Source organism: Diabrotica undecimpunctata, unplaced genomic scaffold (assembly GCF_040954645.1).
Source record: "Diabrotica undecimpunctata isolate CICGRU unplaced genomic scaffold, icDiaUnde3 ctg00001707.1, whole genome shotgun sequence".
NCBI lineage: Eukaryota > Metazoa > Arthropoda > Insecta > Coleoptera > Chrysomelidae > Diabrotica > Diabrotica undecimpunctata.
In genome coordinates, this window is record NW_027312647.1 from 1 (window position 1) to 21,363 (window position 21,363).

The 21,363-nt window shown below is 33.4% G+C and overlaps 2 protein-coding genes and 2 non-coding genes across 4 annotated transcripts; 3 read left to right on the forward strand and 1 right to left on the reverse strand.

Annotated features, from left to right (window-relative positions):
• The first annotated feature begins 71 nt into the window (after positions 1 to 71).
• Positions 72 to 18,480, forward strand: LOC140431690 (uncharacterized). Its single transcript, XM_072519576.1, has 6 exons — positions 72 to 250; positions 4,749 to 5,064; positions 11,929 to 12,265; positions 14,077 to 14,355; positions 17,390 to 17,640; positions 18,228 to 18,480. Exons 2-6 carry the CDS (start codon positions 4,783 to 4,785, stop codon positions 18,447 to 18,449), a joined length of 1,371 nt encoding a protein of 456 aa, XP_072375677.1. The 5' UTR covers positions 72 to 250; positions 4,749 to 4,782; the 3' UTR covers positions 18,450 to 18,480.
• A 112-nt stretch (positions 18,481 to 18,592) lies between these two features.
• TRNAL-CAA (transfer RNA leucine (anticodon CAA)) lies at positions 18,593 to 18,709 on the reverse strand. The gene is made up of 2 exons: positions 18,672 to 18,709; positions 18,593 to 18,637 (listed from the first exon to the last, which is right to left on the reverse strand). It is a non-coding gene; the product is annotated as a tRNA-Leu (tRNA).
• Positions 18,710 to 19,845: 1,136 nt separating this feature from the next.
• Positions 19,846 to 19,964, forward strand: TRNAL-CAA (transfer RNA leucine (anticodon CAA)). The gene is made up of 2 exons: positions 19,846 to 19,883; positions 19,920 to 19,964. It is a non-coding gene; the product is annotated as a tRNA-Leu (tRNA).
• Positions 19,965 to 20,348: 384 nt separating this feature from the next.
• LOC140431692 (H/ACA ribonucleoprotein complex subunit 3-like) lies at positions 20,349 to 20,776 on the forward strand. Its single transcript, XM_072519578.1, has 2 exons — positions 20,349 to 20,506; positions 20,564 to 20,776. Exons 1-2 carry the CDS (start codon positions 20,453 to 20,455, stop codon positions 20,702 to 20,704), a joined length of 195 nt encoding a protein of 64 aa, XP_072375679.1. The 5' UTR covers positions 20,349 to 20,452; the 3' UTR covers positions 20,705 to 20,776.
• Positions 20,777 to 21,363: the final 587 nt, after the last annotated feature.

The window sequence follows — 21,363 nt, forward strand, 5'->3', positions numbered from 1 at the left end:
CGCGCTATCTCAGAGTGACAACTAGTAAGAATTTACCAACCCAAAAAAAAAACAGAAAAATTAATTTTTGTATTTGTTTGTCAACATTTGATATCTATCAAACTACTTAACTAGTTAATAAAAGTTTTTTTTTATAATTTATGGAATTAGGCTTTGATAATTTGTGGAAATGTAAAAAATATAGTGCTAAAGACAGTACAGATTGTACAATTAAAAGCAAAATTTAGAAGTGTCTTAAAATTACAATAAGGTAACTTACATTTACGCTAAAATTTCTTTATGGTTCTAATTTCAGATTTTGGGATTTTTGTTAATGAGATTTTCTGTTTCTTTTATTTAACTTTTTATTTGCTTTATTATTTCTTCTTTTCCTACATTTTGTTCTTCTACAGTAATTTATTTCATCTCCATCGTGAACGGAATACTAGGATGCTATAACCATTTAGATGGGTTGAAAAGATACCAAGGCATTCTTCCACAGCTTGCGTGCATAGTATGGTACTTCGTGGTTAAGGTTTTTTCTGTATCTTATGACATTCTACAGTAATTCATTCTTACTATACGTTTATACAGTTTTCTTTTCTGTTACTTTCGACGCATATTTTTGCTTATAAGATTTTTTACATCATATGTTTGCCTAAAGTTCTTATTTTTGCAATCCTGCTCCATTTTGTCACGCTTCCTATTCTCATAAGATGTTTTGTATCCGTTTCATTTAGCTTTTTATATATTTCTTATGTCCAATCCGCTTGTTCAGTTCTTGCTGTCTTTTATTATCGTATTTGTAATCTGTATCTCATCATTATAAGTAGCTCGACAATCCGTTGTGAATCTTGGCCTGCTCACAAAGAAGTCGATTCCTGTCAACTTCCCTCCATCTTCTGACCCTTAGAATCTGTAGGTCTTCTTCCACATCAGCAATCGATCTCCTTCGTGGTCGTCCTCTACTTCTTGTGCCCTCTGGTTTTGAAATGTTAATCTCTTCGTGTATTCGTGATCTGACATCTAAATCTCTGCACTTTAACAAATTTTACAATATCTGAATCGGTGTATAACTGATATAGTTCAAAGTTGTATCTTCAACGCCATAGCCTATTTTCATTTACGGCCACAAAAGTCTTTCTAAGAATTTTTCTCTCAAAAATACCAAAAAGTCTTTCATCATTTTGAGATAAGGTCTACGTTTCAGCCTCATATATCAATACCGGTCGTATTAAGGTCTTGTATATATTGAGCTTTACTGCACGTTTTATATTTTTATTTTTTAAATGTTTCTGGAGACCGTAAACAGTTCTGTTTGCTATTGCTATGCGTCTTTTTATTTCGTCGCTTGTCGTATTTGTGGCGTTTACTAGCGATCCAAGATATGTAAATTCTTTGACTTTCTCAAAGGTATGGTTATTAATTTGAATTCTCTGTTGAATATTTCGGGGGTTTTTAGAAACCAACATATATTTGGTTTTCTTCTCGTTTTTCACAAGTCCTAATTCACTTGCCGGTTCCGCAAGCCTTATAAGAACTGCACCATGTCCCTCTTACTTCTAACCACTATAACGATATCGCCAGCGAATGCGAGAATTTGTGTCAATCTATTAAAAATAGTTACATGACAAAGATCTTAGAGTTTTCTCCTTCAAATCTAACGCATGAGCTTACATTTTGCATTGTTAGTTAGGTCAACTTAACTAACTTAGGTGGGATCCCAAACTCTATCATTGAATTATATAATGCAGTTTTTTTCACACTGTCATAGGCTGCTTTGAAGTCGTCGAAGAGATGGTGTGTATCTATGTTATATCCTAGTGACTTTTCTAGAATCTGCCTATGTGCTTGAATTTAATTTTTAGTTGACTTTCCAGCAGACTGTTCCGCATTGATATTGACCAACAATATTTTTTGTAAAATGTTTAAGTCTTTTAAACAATACATTAGCGAAAATTTTATATGCAGATTCTAACAGAGTAATGCCTCTATAGTTCTTAAACTCCAGTTGATCACCCTTTTTGATGCAACGGGCATATTATTCCCTTTAGTCACTCTTCTGGTACTAATTAATTCTGCCATATGAGTACTATTAGTTTATGGATTGCTGCAAAAAGTTGATCACCACCTTTTTTATACATTTCCGAACAGATGTCATCGATTCCTGGGGCTTTATTGTCTTTGAGTTTTAGGATGGCATTTGACACTTCTTCTCTTGTTGGGTCTTCACTGTGTAGTTGACGTTGTAGATTTTGTTGGTTTTCTATGTTGTAACCTCCTTCAATATCGTTTATATTTAGATTTTCGTTGAAATGTTGTACCCATCTCTTAGAAACTGAGTTTTTATCATGTAGAATTTCCCCGTTAGTGTCTTTACAAATTTTTAATCGTGGTTTAAATTTTCGACGGCTATTATTTAAGGATTTGTAGTATTTCCTCGTTTCATTTTTATCTAATAAACTTTGTATTTCATTGAGAGTGTTCTGTTCGTATTTCTTCTTCTTACGTCGATGGATATGTTTTTCCTCTCTCTTTTTCATACTCTTCTTTTTTTTTCTACGTAAACAACCATGGTTTTTTTATATGCTGCGTTCTTTCTATTTGTGGCCATTTCGCAGTCATGATCAAACCAATGATTTTTTTTTCTGACTTGGTTTTGCCCAATATTTCAACCGATTTCTGTAACATAATATCGCGTATATTTGTCCATAGTTGCTTAATGTCTTCTTCTTCTTTTAAGTTTTCTGTCCTTATTTGATCTTTTATTTGCTGTCTGTATACATTTGCAATGTCGAGATCTTTTAGTTATCTCGATCTTTTCTCTCCTTTTCCCGATCTCCTTTTTTAAATTGGATATTCCCTCTTTAAATCGTGCTTTAACTAAATAATGATCACTATGTTTCTTATTCTAAAAAACTATTTCAAACTGAAAATCTGTATCTCATTGACTTAAATTTATATATTTTCCTAAAACATTTTTAAGTTATTTTGAATATCCTACTCATTTTTTTTTTCTTCCAATGGCACTACAGTCCAACTTCTGCCTTTAACAATTGCAGTCATTTGACCTCGCTTTAAAACTATCACTTGGGTGGTAGGCCGTCCGCTAACATGTCACTATTCCATCGTTTCCGTGACCATCCATTTAGTCTTCTGCTCTGCATTTTATTGTCCAGGTTTCCTTTTGGTAATTTAACATCATAGACACTCACTATTATGATATTTCTATCGAAGTATCTGGTGATTCGAAGGTTAAGTGATCTTTTCGGTTCTATATATGTTATAATTTCCTTTTTGTAGCGAGGTTCTTCGTCTTATTTCCTTTCTTATTTTTCTGTTCAGGCTTGTTAGTCGACAGCATCTTTGTAGGCATACAATCTTTTAAATCCATGATTAAAATTAATATGATTTAAAAAAATAATCAAACTTCTTCATCGGGGCTTCTAGAATCTCAGTCAACTGAGCCCCCAGATTACTTCACTGCTACACTGTTCACTGCGTTCTGTTGCTTCACAAGCAATTTAATTGAACCCATCCTGTGAGACTTATTTACCCCTTGGAATTACGTTCGGGTGTGACAATTCATTGGAGCGAGGTGTTTTAATTCGTGTGTAATGACGTTTCCGTGGGAGTTTATGAATATACGTATATGCATTCAGCGATTATGAATATTCTTGACAGCGGAAGCTGCACGAGAAATGTGTATAATCTCCGCGTGGTTCATTAAAAATGTTTCGGACACGAGAGGAAAGTATTCGGTGAGGGGTAAGTATTGTTTTTATTTACCGATCTTGTCTGTGACACGTTTTTATAACGAAGAAAAGGTTTGATATAGTAAGAGTTTGATTCTTTGGATTAAAATAAAATAGGAGATAGATTATGTTAATGATCCTCCTGATATGATTTTGGCGATATCCATTTGGAACAAAGGCTTTTTTTGAAAGAAAAAAGCTCTGCGAATCAACTTAAGTCGTTTCAAACAAGCATTCATCTGAAAACAAGAGTATTAATGACTAATTTATTGTGTGCAGGTGGGTGACGGAAGTTGGCACGCGGGTAGTGGTTGGTATGGATAAGTTTTCAAAATAAACAGAATGATAGAAATCTTGGAATTGGTTTTTCTTTAAGAGGACGACGATAAAAACTAATCAGTTCTCATAGTGAAGGCAATACTAGGATGCTATACCATTTAGATGAGTTAAAAAGATATCAAAATATTCTTGCGCTGGAGTCAAATGACGAATTTGTCGTTAACTTATCGTAGTCAAATTGTGGGTTTGCGACACTTGAAATCGTCCTTGAAAATTGACAATTAATAAAAAGATTGAGGGACACATTGGATCACCTTTGACTTGCAATATTGAATAAGAGATAAGTGGTGTTGTTGGATATTGTGTTCACTGTGTTTAGTTTCCAGAGTACATAGTTTCTTCTATAAAGTGTTTGTAAAAAGTGCGATGATATCGAAACTAACTAGAATGTCTGAGAGTGAGATAAAATATTGTTCAAGTTTAATAAAATGGAAAGAATTTTTGATCAAGGATGAATTGTATGTACTGACAATGAAATGTAGTGGAATATGGGGTTTAAGGATATTTGGGTGGGCCATATGTTCGAAGTTTTAGTAGATTTTTCACGAGAAATTAATGAAATATTATTAAGAAATAAATTTTCTATCTACTGGGTAAAGTAAATTGAGATATTGAACAATACAAATTATATTTTAAACATAAATTCACTTGTACTATACAGAACCAAATTTTTAGCTTTTTGTTAATAGACTACAAAATTTAATCAAAAATGAGAATCCCCCACACCGTCGATCCGCTGATAGTAGACTTACATAAACCTCCTGCAGAATGTTTAAATTTAGTCGGTGAAGATAAACGATTAATTATAGCCGAGGATTTAAGCTGGAATGAACATCATGTACCAACCTTAGCAGATTTGTGCGTCAAGAGAATTGCGGAGCGGTTCGAGGAAAAGCCCTATTTTCTAGAGCTACCGTGTGAGGACAAAGATCATCTTCTGGAATTGCTTTCTACGAATATTCAGCTTGAAATAGCGATACCGTTGATAGATGTAAGTTAAAACAAATTACCTACTGATATATTTGATCTCAGAGTGATATAATAATATTTTTTTATTGTTTTTTTTTAACTATAACTGATACTTCTTCGACAATTATCTTTAATTGTGTGGTTTATTATTGCCATGTTTTGTTTTCATGTTTCTTTTCTACAATGATTGTATTTTTTTGCATACAATAAAACCTATTCTGTCTTCAAATGTTGGGTGTCTTTCCAACTATTTATGAGCCTTTGTTTTATTTCGTCGAGGTTCCGGTATTTGTAATGTATTTATGGTTCAACTACTCTACTACTTCATTTTTATTAACTGTTTGATCGTACACGAGTTTCGTTTAAAAACCGTAACTTATTTTTCTTCATCATCTTCTTATTTAAAGCTAGACTCAACTTGTCTCTAGCACTTGCTGGTTAAACCTTTGTACCAAACCCTGTTTGCTCTGAACTGGATAAAAGTCAGTAACTTCCCTAAGAGAAGTTTAATAATTTTTCCTAGCGATATCTAAAAAAACACAGCACCCAATTTTAGTATCTTCTTCTGCTAGTGCCTATCCTTTATGGATGTTGGCTACCACAATCGCCCATCGTATTTTATTAGCAGCTGTTCGAAATAGGTCTGTGATGATCATACCTGTCCACTGTCTCAAATTCTTAAGTCAGGATATTTAGTGGCGTTGGTAACGTTGCATTACTGCGTTGTTAGTTATATGATGTACATATGATAGTCTGAGCATGCGACGATAGCACCACATCTCGAAAGACTGCAACCGTCTGCAAGACGCATCAGTGAGTGTCCATGCCTCTGCTCCATACATAAGAACAAAAAACACATAACAATTAAGGATTTTGTATTTAGTATCTGGCTTTAGGTATTTAGTATTTAGGCTTTGGTATTTAGTATCTGGCTTGTCATAAATATCACATCATATGACATCTTCTTCTTCTGGTTCCTATCCGTTTCAGATGTTGGAAATCATATTGGCAATCATGACCTTGCTCGTTGCGGCTCGAAACAGATCCGTTGAGGTTTTCTTTCCAATGTTCTTAAATTCCGTAGCCATGATATTCTCCTTCTACCGGGTCCTCGCTTACCTTTGACTTTACCTTGCAATGTAGACTGCAGCAGGGAGTAACTGTGCTGATTTCTCATAACGTGTCCCAGATATTGTAATTTTATGCGTTTGCATAAAAGCATTCTTCTCCTCAGCATTCTTCTATAAAGCCACATCTCAAATGCTTTAAGTTTTTTAATAGTGGTATCTGTAAACGTCCATGCCTCCGCCCCGTACAACAACACAGAGAAAACATAGCATCTCAAATGTCTCATTTTTGTATCTAGGGATATGTTGTGACTTTTGAAGATGGCGCTCATTTTGTTAAAGACCGTCTTGCCTTTCCTATGCGGCACTTTATTTCCTGTACATTGCTCCACTGTTCGTTTATAATAGTTCCCAGGTAGCAATACTGTTTTACTCGCTCTATCGCGTCCCATTAATGTATAGATGAGCCCCATTTATATTCTCCTTGCTGATTATCATTTGTTTCGTTTTGTGGTTATTAATGTTTAGTCCGTACTGTTGACTGTACTCGTTTATTCTGTCCATTAGCATCTGAAGTCCCTCTAAACTATCTGCTATCACCATGGTCTCGTCGGCATATCTAACATTGTTTACTCTTTCACCATTTAGAAGGATGCATCCCTGTCTAACTCCACATTTTTATGTGATCTGTTTCTTCTCCGTTAATTTTCATGTATGCGGTCTGATTCCAGTATAGTTCTGAAATTATTCTGAGGTCTTTGTCATCCAGGTCTGCTTCTTTTAAAATGTTTATCATCTTTTGATGTTGAACTCTGTCAAATGCCTTTTCATAGTCGATCAAGCACGCGTATACATCGCAGTTAACGTCCCTGCATCTTTGAACCAGTACCTGTACTCCGAAAAGTGCCTCTCTGGTACCCACTGCGTTAATGAAGCCGAACTGTCTGTCCGATATTTGTTCCTCGCACTTCTTATAAATTCTTTCATGGATGACTCTAAGAAACAGTTTCAACATGTGGCTCATTAGGCTGATTGTTCGATATTCTTCGCACTTTTTAGCCCCCTGTTTTTTAGGTATCGCTATGAATTCTGATTCTAGCCATTTATCAGGGATGATTCCTGTATTGTATATTTTATTGAAGACAACCGTGATCCAATTTATTCCTTCTTCTTCTTCTAAGATCATATGACATAATTTGTCCGAATAGTAGGAATGGAATCATTCTTGCCTTAATTCTCATCAGGCCAATGATGTTACTTTCATCACCAAAACCTTGTAAGAAAAAAGTTGCAGCTTGGCTTTTACATAATTTTCTGGTCTGGAATGGTTTTGGTAAATACTTAGCGTCTGCTTAAACTTCTCTCTAGTTAGTCTAATTGAGCTTTTCTTTACAATAACGGCTGCGTCAACTGTTGCATCGCTAAACAACTGTTTAATATACATATAGCTGTATAATAGCGTAGCAAGGGGCTGCATGACATATACATGAAATGGCTAACTTCAGGCCAGTCAGTATAGGTTAAACAACTTTTCATGGATTGACACATGTCTGATTTTCTGAGATATTTGAGAAGATTGTAAAAGATTATAAAATATAAGTTTAATGTAAGTATATACGACTGTTAACATGGCGCAGTAAGTAGGATGTTTAGGACCTACAGTAATATCTATCGCAACAGTAATAAGTATAGAAACCTGATATCCTTTTACAGTGTTTTTAACTTCTTGGTTGAAGGAACATATTTCTTTTTCTGTCATTTTTCTTCTAGTTCTTCTATATATATATATATATATATATATATATATATATATATATATATATATATATATATTAGCCTTTTGGACAAATGGAATCTATTTACCAAGATTCAGAACTCTACATCTGGGTTCTGAACTTGGCTCGGTTTAAAAATGGAAAAAAAGCAAATCTAAATAACTAGAATACATTTTAAATAACTATAATTCTACAAAATTCTATATAGGGGAAAGTGGTACACATTAACACATAGCACACAATAAATATACGACGTGTTTTGTTGTTCTGTGCCTGAGATTTAACAACTGGAGCGTTCATAGGTATGGTGACTATAAATAAATAGTTTTAGTTTTCGTTTATATGTTTTTTTAATACTTGTGATGAATGCCTTTTAATCTATAAATATCGTTGCCAATAATTGCCGGGTTTACGTTTACGTCCAACTGAAACTTTAAACCTATGGTAGTACACATTGAAACATAAATCGTGGTACACAATGTGTTTCATTGTGTACCATACTGAATCATTTTATACCTATGGCATTCAATTGCAGGTGTACCATGGTAAGGAGGAAGAAAGAAAGATCAAGAGCCAAATTTACAAGTGAACAAACGGCCGCAGCAGTCACAGAGGGTAAAAAAATGGAACTGCACATCGCGTTACAGCAGATATGTTTGGCATAAATTTTAGCACATTGAGGCGATATGGTCCAAATGCAAAAATGGAGCCCAATATGTTGTTAGATTAGTATTTAACACAGAGCATGAGACGTTGATGTGTGATTATATCAAGAACTGTAGCAAAATGGCTTTTGGTTTGAATACTCTTAAAGTCAGAGAATAATAGCAGGCATATGAAATGGCTGCTAAAAACAATATCATTTTGCCAGAATCTTGGAAGGCTAACAAATGTGCAAGCAAAGATTGGTTAAGGGTATTTGTAAAAGAAATTGATCATTAAGCCTCAGAAGGCCAGAAGGATGTTCATTGTCAAGGCTTATTTCATTTATGAAACCAAATTTTGACCGATTTTTTTTAATCTTGGACCAAATATACGTAAAAATATCCATCAATTGTTGAAGATATTCGCATCTACAATTTAGACGAAATAGCTACTACGACTGTCCAACGACCACATAAAGTTGTGGCACAAAAAGGTATTAAATAGTTGAAAGAGTGCACAAGTGCCAAAAGAGGATTACTCGCTACTAGGGGTGCAATAATTCGAGCAAATGGAACATTTCTACCTTCGGTCATTGTTTTCCTAGTAAAATATTTAATACGATTATGCTGAATGGTGTTCCGAGAGGAACATGAAGACTAACTAATCCAAGTGGATGGATAACCGCCGAACCATTCACGCAAGTATTAGATCATTTTATTAAGAACACTGGTGCTAGAAAGGAAAACCCGTGTTTATTAATATATGACAATCACGAATTTCATGTGTTCTTGGAAATATGAGAAAAAGCAAAAGCTAATGGCATAATAATTTTAACCTTGATGGTTTTGAAAACTAAGACGGACAAAAAGCTATGGTTGTACTAAGAGATTCTACCAATCACAAAAAAATGCATCTGTATCTTCATCTTCACGCGCTATCTCAGAGTTTCATCTAATACAACGCAAGAATCTGAACCGAATACAACACTTGAAATTAAAAAGTCCTTTTGTTACTACATTCTACATACGGGGTTTTTCTAAGGCCGCACCCAGAAAAAATTCAAATCGTAGACGGAAATTAAAGAAATGTGTCATTTTAAGCAGCAATGAAAGACCTTTCTTATAAAACGAAAGTTAAGAAAACCCCTACAACAGCAGCAGTCAAGAAAGTGGATCGAAATATTTGTAAAGCTTTAAGCACAAAAGTCTGTAAAAAGGACCCTCCTAGAAAATGACCAAGCCACTTGAAAGTGATTCAGAAACGGATTCCGGAAGTTTAGAGTTAGCAGACTCTTCAGATAATGAATTAAGTTCTCCTATGATACAGGAACAAAGGGATGACTCGGAGTAAAACTTGAGAAGAACATCCATTATGTAGCCAAAATTTTGGAAATTGCGAACTCTCATGAATTTAAAATTTCATATTTGAGAAGAAGTACGAAAGTTTCCAATTCATTTTACTTTCCAGATGTTTCTGATATTCATATGGGTTTGAAATCTGATTTGTTATGTTATTGCCAGCACCTATATATCGATGGCGTCACGACAAAAAGGCATAAGCGCCAAAATTTATAAATTTATGTTTTGGTATCAAAATAAAATACATTTTACGTCCTATCGACTATTAAAATGACGCAGCTGTAAAAAATTCCAACTCGACTAAAACAAGCTTTGAATTTTCTAACCGCCAAACGAGTTTCTTAAAAGATGTGACACCGAAATCTGTAAGCGACAAGATCCGTAGTGGAAGGTGGTGCTTACGTCTTGGGTCTGAAAACGTGGTTATATCAATAAGGTAAACAATAATTTGAAATATTATTAATATTTAATGTTTTGTTAAGCGTTTAGTTAGATTATTTATCTTGAGAAATCATAATATACCATAAGAATGTACAGTTTTACCGACTGTCGGTTAGGCCTTTTCAGAAAAAATTTTTTCGTTTATCTAACCGCCATTTGGCCATTTAAAATACACTATGACTTAGATTTGCCATAGAAAAGTTACTACTTAACCGACTTAAATAAGGTTTGAACCTAAATAAAATATATATTGACTTTGTTGTATAGTTTTTTTTTTAATTTTAAAGTTATATTTTGGTAGTAATATTATTTTAAAAAACTAACATTTGAATGGCGCTTACTTCTTTTTTTTTAATGGTTTTTAGAATGGTTTCTCGGGGGCAGAAAATAATGAATCTTGGATTGCAATCCATTTGGGAAGATCAGAAAAGCAATTTGCAGGAATCCAGTGGAAATAATAAAAACCATGGTTCATTTTCCACTGAAAATGAGGTCCTCAATGAAGCGCTAAAGCATCATATTCTTTTAGAGCCTGTACTAAAAGACCATGAACAAGAACTCCAAATGCCTAGTTCTCTTCTAGATGATGATGCCATTGTGGATTTCAGTTTTCCTCAAGTCTAAATTTGAATATTGACAGCCGTTTATTTTCGAATATTGATGAAACTGCCGAAGAAAAGACTGATTTATTAACCTGTGATAAAAAGCTTGTACCTTACTCAGATAGTGATGATACTGATGATAGTAGTAATAATGCCGCAATAGTATTTAGTTCATTAGTTGATGATAAGATAGGTTGTAATGATTTTATACAACAAAATGATTCTCCGAATCCGACTCCGAATCAGATTCATCATCCTTGACAGTATTTTTTAAAAATGAGACTGAAATTAACAGCATTAGTTCTAGCTCACTACGTTCTAGCTCATCAACTGGTTCAATTTTCTGTTATATCGGTTCTTCGTTTCTATTAGTTTGTTTTGTTATTGATAAATGTTATTTTCTGTTATCAAATTTTGATTTGCATTTTATTTCTATTAGTTTTATAATACAACTTACTTAGTTATCAATGTAGAAAAAATGGTACGTTTTAATAGTTTTTGTTGTTTTTTACTTAATATAACGTGATAATTATTAACTTTTATTTTTGTATTTTTTTTACACCAATATAACTCTAAGAAACTCATAAATATATTATTGGGTATTGTTTAATTTGTATTATTTTTACTTAATTGTTATCCTTTAAAATGAAAAGATTTATTCTCCATTTTTGTTATAATTCCGTAAAATTAAAACGCGTACAAGTTCCTAAGCGACATTTTTTCATCAAAATACTTTTTTCGAAATATGGTAACCGCCTTTCAAAAAGGCTTAAACACCACAGAACCTAACATTAAACCTAACATTTCCTGAAAAATGTGTCACTATGTACCAGATCCCCCTATCACCCAACATCATTCGGCTTACCTTATTGAATATATGCAGAGAATTTAGAACAGGCTCAAAATTGTATAGTTTCTTAATTGCTTTATAGTAACTACGTCAACGTAATTGATATTTTACAATTCTTATCATTTTCACCTTTATTATATTGTTTAAGGATGAATATTACTGGAAGCGCCGATACAATGACCACTTTGGCATAATCACTCGGCGTAAACCATACCCGTGGACTTGGAAACATCTCTACATAGAACGAGAAGTCCAGCGACTTATAGAGAATGCAGAACCCCAATATGCGGATGAAGAAGATCTGGAAATCTTAGAGCTGTGTTCTCCTTATGTAAAAAGAATTTTTGTCACACAGTTGAAGCTTTGGAAACCTCCCTTAACGGCCGACAAAGAAGATATTCCAGATGTGTGGCCTATCGATCACATTAATTTTATTTTTATAACGCCTAAGCTGCCGCTTGTCGAAGAGTTTGATATAGTGTTTGGTAAAGTAATCTTGCCTTATTAAAACTGACAGAATACATTTAATTTAATTTAACTTGACAGTATAATTTAAATTAATATCGATGAATGTATTATAGTATTTTATTTAATATTTTCTTCTGGGAGATAATTAATAGTTTTATGAAAATAAAGCCTGTGTGATAAATAACCCTTTCATGAAGCCAAATTTTGTTTGTCCGCTATTTTCTTTATATTTCATAAGATATATGAAGATTATGAGTTAATGGTATTAAATTCTCTTTGTACAACATACTCACAGATCTCCGAAAAATGTATATTTTGATATGAGTAATAATGTTTGACAACCCACAGCAGAAAATTAATGTTAATTCGTTTCTTGCCCTCCTTTTACTTATACAACTGAAAATCAATTTCCGTGTCGTCTGTGAGGACGGATGCCGAATAGAATTACATAAAATTTCAATTTGTTTCTGCGATTTGGGCGTAAATCTTTTAGAAGTCGAATATTACCTTGTAACGCAGTCTTTTGAATGTAATTAAATTGACTTGATTTTATTATTTGTCAAGTAAAGGTAATTACGCATATACTGCCGTAATTAAGAAATTGCTTAAGGAGTTGATTATTATTAGCTGATTTATTTTATTAAAACGGATTTAGTAGAGCGTGTACATCTTTCAAAGACTCAAGAATCAAAATAAGGGACTTATCCACGTGTTTACTTCAAAAGGACGTATACTGGCGCTTCATTGATTTATGTTATTTATTTATAATGTCAAACAGTTGTTTTTTAATTAGCATTTTAGAAAACTCAAATTATGAAAGTTTCTAGCCCATAGCACAAACTGAATTGTATGAAATCAGGTTGTTTTTCCTTAACATTAGTTTGAATTTTAGGATCTAACTTAAACATTGAGGATGGAAGGTTTGTAAGTAATAATCTGCTTACCGGGGGCTACCAGGCATTTGGTGCAACTGAATATAAGGAACGGCACGACTCAGTAGGAAAGATCCTTCATCAAGATATAGTCATCAAACTGGGACTTCTCCAAACAAACCATCTCCCATATTATCAATACTTTCCTGAAAGTATACTTGAGAATGACAACTACAAGCTATACTGGGACCGCACGACCAAACAGTGGCATATAATAGACCAGATCTCATACTAGTTAATAAACTAAAGCAACAAACAACACTTATTGATGTAGCGACACCCAACAAAAATAATCTTCGTGGTAAACAGAACGAAAAGATCGCCAATTACAAGGATCTGGAAATTCAAATAAGAAGAACGTAGGAGCCATGGAAAGTACCCAGACAATACCTATTATTCTCTCTACTACTGGAGTCATTCTGAAGAACCTCCCAAAAAATATAAAAAAGTTAGGTCTGAATGAACGTCTCTACAAGACCAGGCAGAAAGCTGTACTCCTCTTAACGTCTAGATGTGTACGAAAATTTTTGGGAGATACTCCAGCGTACCAAGTCCAACAGCTTTATACATGTTGCTTTTTGCCCATCGTCAATTTTGTTTTCACGAAGCGTTTATCGATTTTATTGATCTTTTGTAAAGCCCTTTGCTCCATAAATCACCATATTGAGCATTTTCGATAATAGTTTTATTTTTTAAGTTCACACATGACTATTTTAAATGGGGACATTGTTATTGCCACTCACAGTATAAAATTGTATGCCTTGTGAATTCCAGTAAATTATCTGGTATGGATCCTAATGCACAGTAAGTTCATTTTTAATGTAAACCTGTAAAAATACTGTATTATTCAAGGTATGAACGATGTGAAAGAAGACTTCAACTGGAACATGTTTAAATAACAGTCTTGGACTGCCAACGTCTCGGCAAAGCCATTCTTGATTTGAAGAACTTAAAAATACTGCGAATTCACAGAAGCAATATCGAAGACAGGCATTGCCAAGCCCTCATGCAAAACCTTATTAAAAACAAAACTATAGTAGAACTAGATTTGTCGAACTGCAAAATTGGCGATCAAGGTGCTCTGTGCATCGCAAAATTTCTGATGAATCATCAGTTATTGAGGAAATTGGTTTTGACAAATAATTTGATTGGACAAATTGGAGCTGAAGGAATCGGTAAGTATGCAATATTTTCTTTTAAATCCCTTATATAAGGAGTCAATGGGAAAAACAAGTTCACAAAAACAGTTTTCATGGGAATCGAAATTTAATGTTTCAAATTAAAACGAATTGTTTTAACTCAACCGTATAAATCGGTAAAATTTTTCAGTGGTACGTTGACATGTTTACAGAGGAAAAATCAAGAGAAGACAAAAAAATATTTATTTGCGAAACATCATATAAAAAATTGAGTGTGCAGGCATGGACCATGAACGTTTTGCCTTGTAGAAAACTGGCAAACTAAAACACACCAACGAAATCACTAAACTAAGAAAGAGCGCCTTCAGACCCTGACGGTTATTCCCTCGCAGCGCGCGGACTATGATGGTTTTTCCCCAGTACACCGTTTCATTTAACATTTTTAATAAAAGGACTGTAAATGTTTTCCCTTTTACTCCATGCCATCCGAAAGTAATATGTGTTCATCACTAGAAAACTTCGCCATCTCAATTTCGACCAAAAGTAGACTATGATTGTTTTCCCCCTGACTCCTCATATGTCATTATTGACATTGACATGTCGTAACAGTACAACTGACTACTTATAAATCCCTAACAATAATTTTAGAATTTATTTATATTAAATTGGTAGAGATTGATGTAAATCATCTGTGTTTTTCACAATATATAATATATACAGTGTGGCGCACCGAAAACGAAACAGAGGCATTTACTGGCAGATGATTCCTTTTTTGAAAAAACGCTCGGACCCGTCGATTTTGTTTTCGAGGGGGACACAAAATTGGCATAAAATCACTTTAACATTTGCAGCCCCTTAAGCGGGGGTGGCATCATCCCTAAAATCTTAAATGAAAAGGGGGGTCGAATGATCCATTATTTGAAAGGTCTTTCAACTCCCTTTATAATGATGTAAAATTCATGTATTCAATTCAGTAGTTTTGGAGATTTATTGATTTAAAGTTTAAAGTAGACTTTAATAGGTACATCAAATTAGTTTGTACTTCTTTCAGAAGAAATTTGAGTAAAAGCATTTTCTTGATAAGTAAATGCTTTTATTTACTACGCCCATGGTTTATTAATAATAAAAATAGCAATTGAAGTGTCCTTTGTGACAAAAAAAGTTGTTTCTTGAAGAAAGATAAGTAGAGAATGCCACGTACTTATTTTAAATAGGAAATAGTACATTAATTTGCGATTGATTTGACCAATCTTTGTTGTTAAAATATCATTTATTGCTTTAAAGATAAATTAACCATGGTATATTCCACGGCAGAAAGGGTTGAAATTATTGAAATATTTTTCGGAAATAATCAGTGCGCTAATAGAAAAGCACAAATTTTAATGAGCGACATGAGAACAATAATGTGCACCGAAAATATGTTCTAGAACTTGTAGCTAAATTTCGGGAAACTGGATCAGTCGCCAATAAAAAACGTAATATTGAAAATCCTATAAGGAACGAAGCAACAGAAGTGGGGGTTTTAGGGCAAGTTATTGTAGATCCTACATTAAGTACCCGCAAATTGCAAACTTCGTGTGGTGTTAGTCGACGTACTTTCCAACGGATTCTAAAGGCCCATAATTTTCATCCGTATAAAATTCACCTTGTACAAGAACTTAATAAAGACGATTTTGATAAGCGATTAGAATTTTGTGAAGTTATGAGTGAACGAATTACAAACGATGAACAATTTTTATTTAACATTTGCTTTTCCGACGAATGTTCCTTTTTTTAAATGGCGAAGTAAATCGTCATAATTGTCGATATTGGTCGGACTCTAATCCCAGAATTTACCATGAGGTACACACACAGCAGCCACAAAAATTAAATGTTTGGGCTGGCATTTTTGGCGATCATTTGGTTGGTCCTTTTTTCTTACCTGGAAATTTGACTGGTGAAATGTATTTGGAATTACTGCAAAATGCCATAGATCCTGCGCTAACAGATATAATTGAAAATCAGAATGATGGTCGATACGTTGAGAATATGTTGATGTTCCAACAGGATGGTGCCCACCACATTACGCATTAAGAGTTCGGCATTATTTAGATCAGACCTTTCCAGGTCAATGGATTGGTAGAAGAGGTGCCGTTGAATGGCCCCCAAGATCGCCAGATTTATCACCTTTGGATTTCTTTTTGTGGGGTTACTTAAAAAGCAAAATCTATGCTACTCAGCCAACATCCTTAGAAAATTTACGACAAAGAATTGTGAATGAGTGCCATCAAATTACTCCTCAAATATTGCAAAATGTCCGGCAACGTTTTCAGCAAAATCTTTATTATTGCATGGAAAGTAATGGTGGCCATTTTCAACATTTACTCGGCTGACAGGTCAGTTCATTCTTTATTTTTTAACAACTTTGCTGCTATGTATTGATCTCCTCTTACGATGATGTATTTAAACTTTAAATCAATAAATCTCCAAAACTACTGAATTGAAGTACATGAATTTTGAAGGGAGTTGAAAGACCTTTTAAATGATGGATCATTCGACCCCCCTTTCCATTTAAGATTTAAGGGATGGTGCCACCCCCGCTTAGGGGGCTGCAAATGTTAATGTGATTTTGTGCCAATTTTGTTTTCCCCTCGATAACAAAATCGAAGGGTCCAAGCGTTTTTTTTTTAAGGAATCATCTGCCAGTAAATGCATCTGTTTCGTTTTCGGTGCGCCACCCTGTATAGTAATAATACCATTTGTTGTGGTAATTAAAATTTGTCTCCCAAATTACAAGATTCCACACCACTGGCCTTTTTTTTTGTTTAAAACTTAAAAGGGAAAATCTCAGTCCATATTTTAAAAAACTTGCTTTTAAAAAAAAACTTTTAAAAACTTTTAAAAAAGGGAAAATGGTATAAATTTATTAAAATGTGATGGTCCGATAGGAGTCAAAACACGCGCTATCTCAGAGTTCCATTTTGGATAGGTATATATTTTTTTAAATTTATCCTATTTTAAGTAAGAAATCGTAGTAAGATTTTTTTTGTGCCACAAAGATGATATTATAACTGTATCCATCTCTTTTCAGGTTTCGCTCTCTGTCAAAATTCATGCCCACCTTTAGAAACTTTAATCCTAACACTAAATCCTTTAAAGCATGAGGGAGTCATGGGCATCTTGAGAGCGCTAGTGAGATGTGCTGTTCCGAAAGAGCTGTCATTGAGTACATGCCAATTTGGTTGTGAAACACCGGATAAACTTAGCAAGATGTTAAAATGGAATGATACGCTTAAAGTGTTGGACGTCAGCAGCAATTGGTTTGGAAAAGAAGGCGGAGAGGTGCTATTTTGTATAAATGTTATTCATACAGTGATGAAACATTTAATTTAAAAATATAATACTATTTACTCATTTCCATTTTTCTACTACTTTCGACTTACTTTCCATCCCCTTCCATATTTTGTGCCTGTAAATATTTTCCCTCTTCAAGTATTCCTTGTGCTTCTCTCTTTCGCTACATTTGCTTCCCTTTCCTCTTCTTCTTCTCTTAACCCCTTATATAATTATAGGGGGTTAAAATTGGGACAGAAGTTACTGGGGTGGAGATAGGGCAAGCAAAATAAACGAAACTTATGCGAACGGCACTCAGGATTTATTTGGAGTAGCTGGGTCGTGGATAAGTGAATGCAACTATGGGATTATATAGGGGCAACTACAAAAAAATGAAACAAATGGGTACTTACATGAATCTCGTAGACAGATGGGTAAAAAACAACAACAAGAAGGATCTCTTGTTGAAGGAATAGGATATAATATATAAATAGATATTTACCCAAATGTTTACTTGGATAAACATGAAAAAACAATTATTAATCACTTGGTGTTATAACAAAACATTATTTATTCTCACTTTCGTAATTTTTTAGATGCTGATTGAATATTTAGAACATAACACAACTTTGGAATGGATGGACACGCGAATGACAGATATAACACCAGAACAACATGTCGTCATAAGGAAGTATTTAAGGAGGAACCGTAATGAGTGTATGTCAGAAGTTGATCCAGAAGATCTCGACGGGCTAGAAGAAGAAAGTGAGGATGAAGATGTTTTCAGTGAAATGAGTGATGTTTGTAGAGCATATTAGCAGATACATATTATATTAAAAAAATAGACAATATATTATTATTTATTCATAAAGTTTATTTATTTCATTTTTTTTTTCATTGTTGCGGTTAATAATCAAACATAAATATTATAAAAAAATTAATTTATTAAATCAAAAATTAATGTCAGAAGTGGGATTCGAACCCACGCCCACAGAGTGGACCAGAACGCTCGCATACCCGCTAAAGCGGGCAAGGTATACCTTGAGTCTGGCGCCTTAGACCGCTCGGCCATCCTGACATACTGTCAAATGTTTCTAGTTGAACACGACCAGATTTTGATTGATTTTGAATGCTTACAATAGGTACAATACAATATTTTAAAAAAATATATATATCAGAAATACAATATCTAAAATAAAAGTTATTTAACTTAATAACTACTTAAAGGAATAGTAATTGCAAAGAATATGCAAAGAATGTAACGCATATTAGCAAAGCATACGCATATTAGCATTGATATACTCGGTTCGCTATTCCCAGTCCGAACTGTCTAGTAAATTTAGTAATTCTTTTTTGCGAAGTTAGTTACTTTTTGACAGAATAAAAGTGGCTGGAAATTACTATGCAACCAAGCACAGGTACTCATAGCCAATATTAATAGTAAACAAACTGAATAGTAAATAAAATAGAACTTTGCGAATTACCGACAATCAATATTTATTTATCTGCACCATATAATAAATAGTTATGTTAAATTATAACAACTAACATATATTTTTTAAATATATACTACCCAAAATTTGATGGGTTTAGTATACACTTCCACTATTTAGAATAATTCTTCTTTTTTTAAAGAAAGAAGTCTGCAATAGTAGGATACTTGAGCTATTAATACTGAGAAGTAGGAATTGTTGTGTTGTAGGTTTCCGACAATGAATCTGTCAAAATATGCCCGAGCTAACCGAATGGAGTATATTAGCAAAAATATAAACGCAGACTCATATTATGCGTCTATATTCTTTGATATTAGGTACTAATTATTATTATATTTCATTTTTATCTTATGCGGAAAATATATCCGAAATACAACAATTAAAATAAAAATATATCAAAAATCCATCTTTAAAATAAAAGTTATTTAACTTAATAACTAAAGGGAAGGTTCATAGTGATTGGCTGTATACCATTAACCAAAACTAAGTTATTTAATCCTCAACACATTATTTTTATTTCTTTAATTTAACTGCTGCGAAATTATTGCAGTGAGTAAAATTATATTGGTTTGTAATCTATTCCTTTCTATTTAACAATATAGAAGCTGCACTTTCTGTCCGAATATATAAATAATTAATATATTTTTTGTCTTTCTAATAATCAATAGACGCCTGCACTGTAAACAGACGGAAATTCACTCTTCGGAAACTACCTTCACATGTCAGGATGGCCGAGCGGTCTAAGGCGCCAGACTCAAGGTATACCTTGCCCGCTTTAGCGGGTGTGTGCGAGCGTTCTGGTCCACTCTGTGGGCGTGGGTTCGAATCCCACTTCTGACATACTTTTTTATTTTTTCTATATAACTATTCTATATAATAATACTAAAATCTTAAATTTTAAGCTTTTATTATTTTTAAAAAACTTTCGATAAAAAAAACAAGCTATTATAATGTATTATTAATCAACCAATTAAATTTTAGGTACCTACAACAGTTGTGGCTAACCAACAACAAAAAAAACGGAATTACTAGAATGAATGAATGCTAAATCTTGGTGTTAATTTTCATTTTAAAGAGGTTTTTAGTGATTTCATTTTTAAATTACATTTTCTCAACGGTATACACTTTGTATTTTTATTTTATCGTCTCCTGAATCTCAAAAATTGCAAACACAACAATCTACGCCCGTGTTTGAAAAACAAGAAGAAGAGAACCGTAACCTAAACCTAACTTCTTAATCTGTGTAATTGTTTATGTCACACATCACACACGTGTTGTTTTATTTTGTATTTTCACTGTAAGAACAATCAAATCAATCTTTTAAAAACATGTATTTAATGTACTACCTAAACGAAGATGGAACCCGTGTTTACACATTAAAGGTAAAGTATTTGTTTACTTTCCGTTCTCAATTTTAATAAGGTATTTCCTCGTTTTAGAAAACAGATCCATCAGGAAAGCCCACATTGTCTGCTCACCCTGCTAGGTTTTCTCCTGAGGATAGTTATTCAAAGCAAAGGATAATTATGAAGAGTAGACATAATCTGCTACCAACACAACAACCTGCTCCAGTATATTAAGATTTATCTTGTATTTTAATCATTTATAGGTTATAATTTATTTTTATAGATTGAATAGAATTATATAGAAAGTAGTAAGGTATTTAATTATTTTGGCTTGCAGCAATTATATTATTGTACTGAGTTCCATGTATGATAAGCAGAGGTATTTGGAGTTCTCCAAATATATTATTTTATGCTATATTTCGTCCCTACCGTTTCCAGCTATAGAATGTGAAAATGGTACTTTCAGGAGAGGAAGATAACTCTTTTTTAGAGAATCCTAAATCAGCGCCTTAATAAATTTTTATATGACATTTTTATATGTAATCCTTGTTAGATTTATAAAAAAATTAAACTGCTTTAAAAAGTTTAAAAAACTTTGTCTTTCCAAAAAACCATATTAGTTACTTTGCTTTTTGTGTTAATCAATGATTTATTTTGGTTCAATGTTTCAAAATTTTCGACAGTTCATAATGGTCTAATATTAACACATTCATAATTGAAAAGGAGGAAAATTAAAATGATTAAAATAATTCGCTCACGATATAGTTATAGTGGGCAGAAGTATGAGAGACATGGTGCAGTGTTTTACAAGGCTGGTGGACGCAGCAAGTGAATTAGGACTTGTGGTAAACGAGGAAAAAACCAAATATATGTTGGTTTCTAAAAACCCTCGA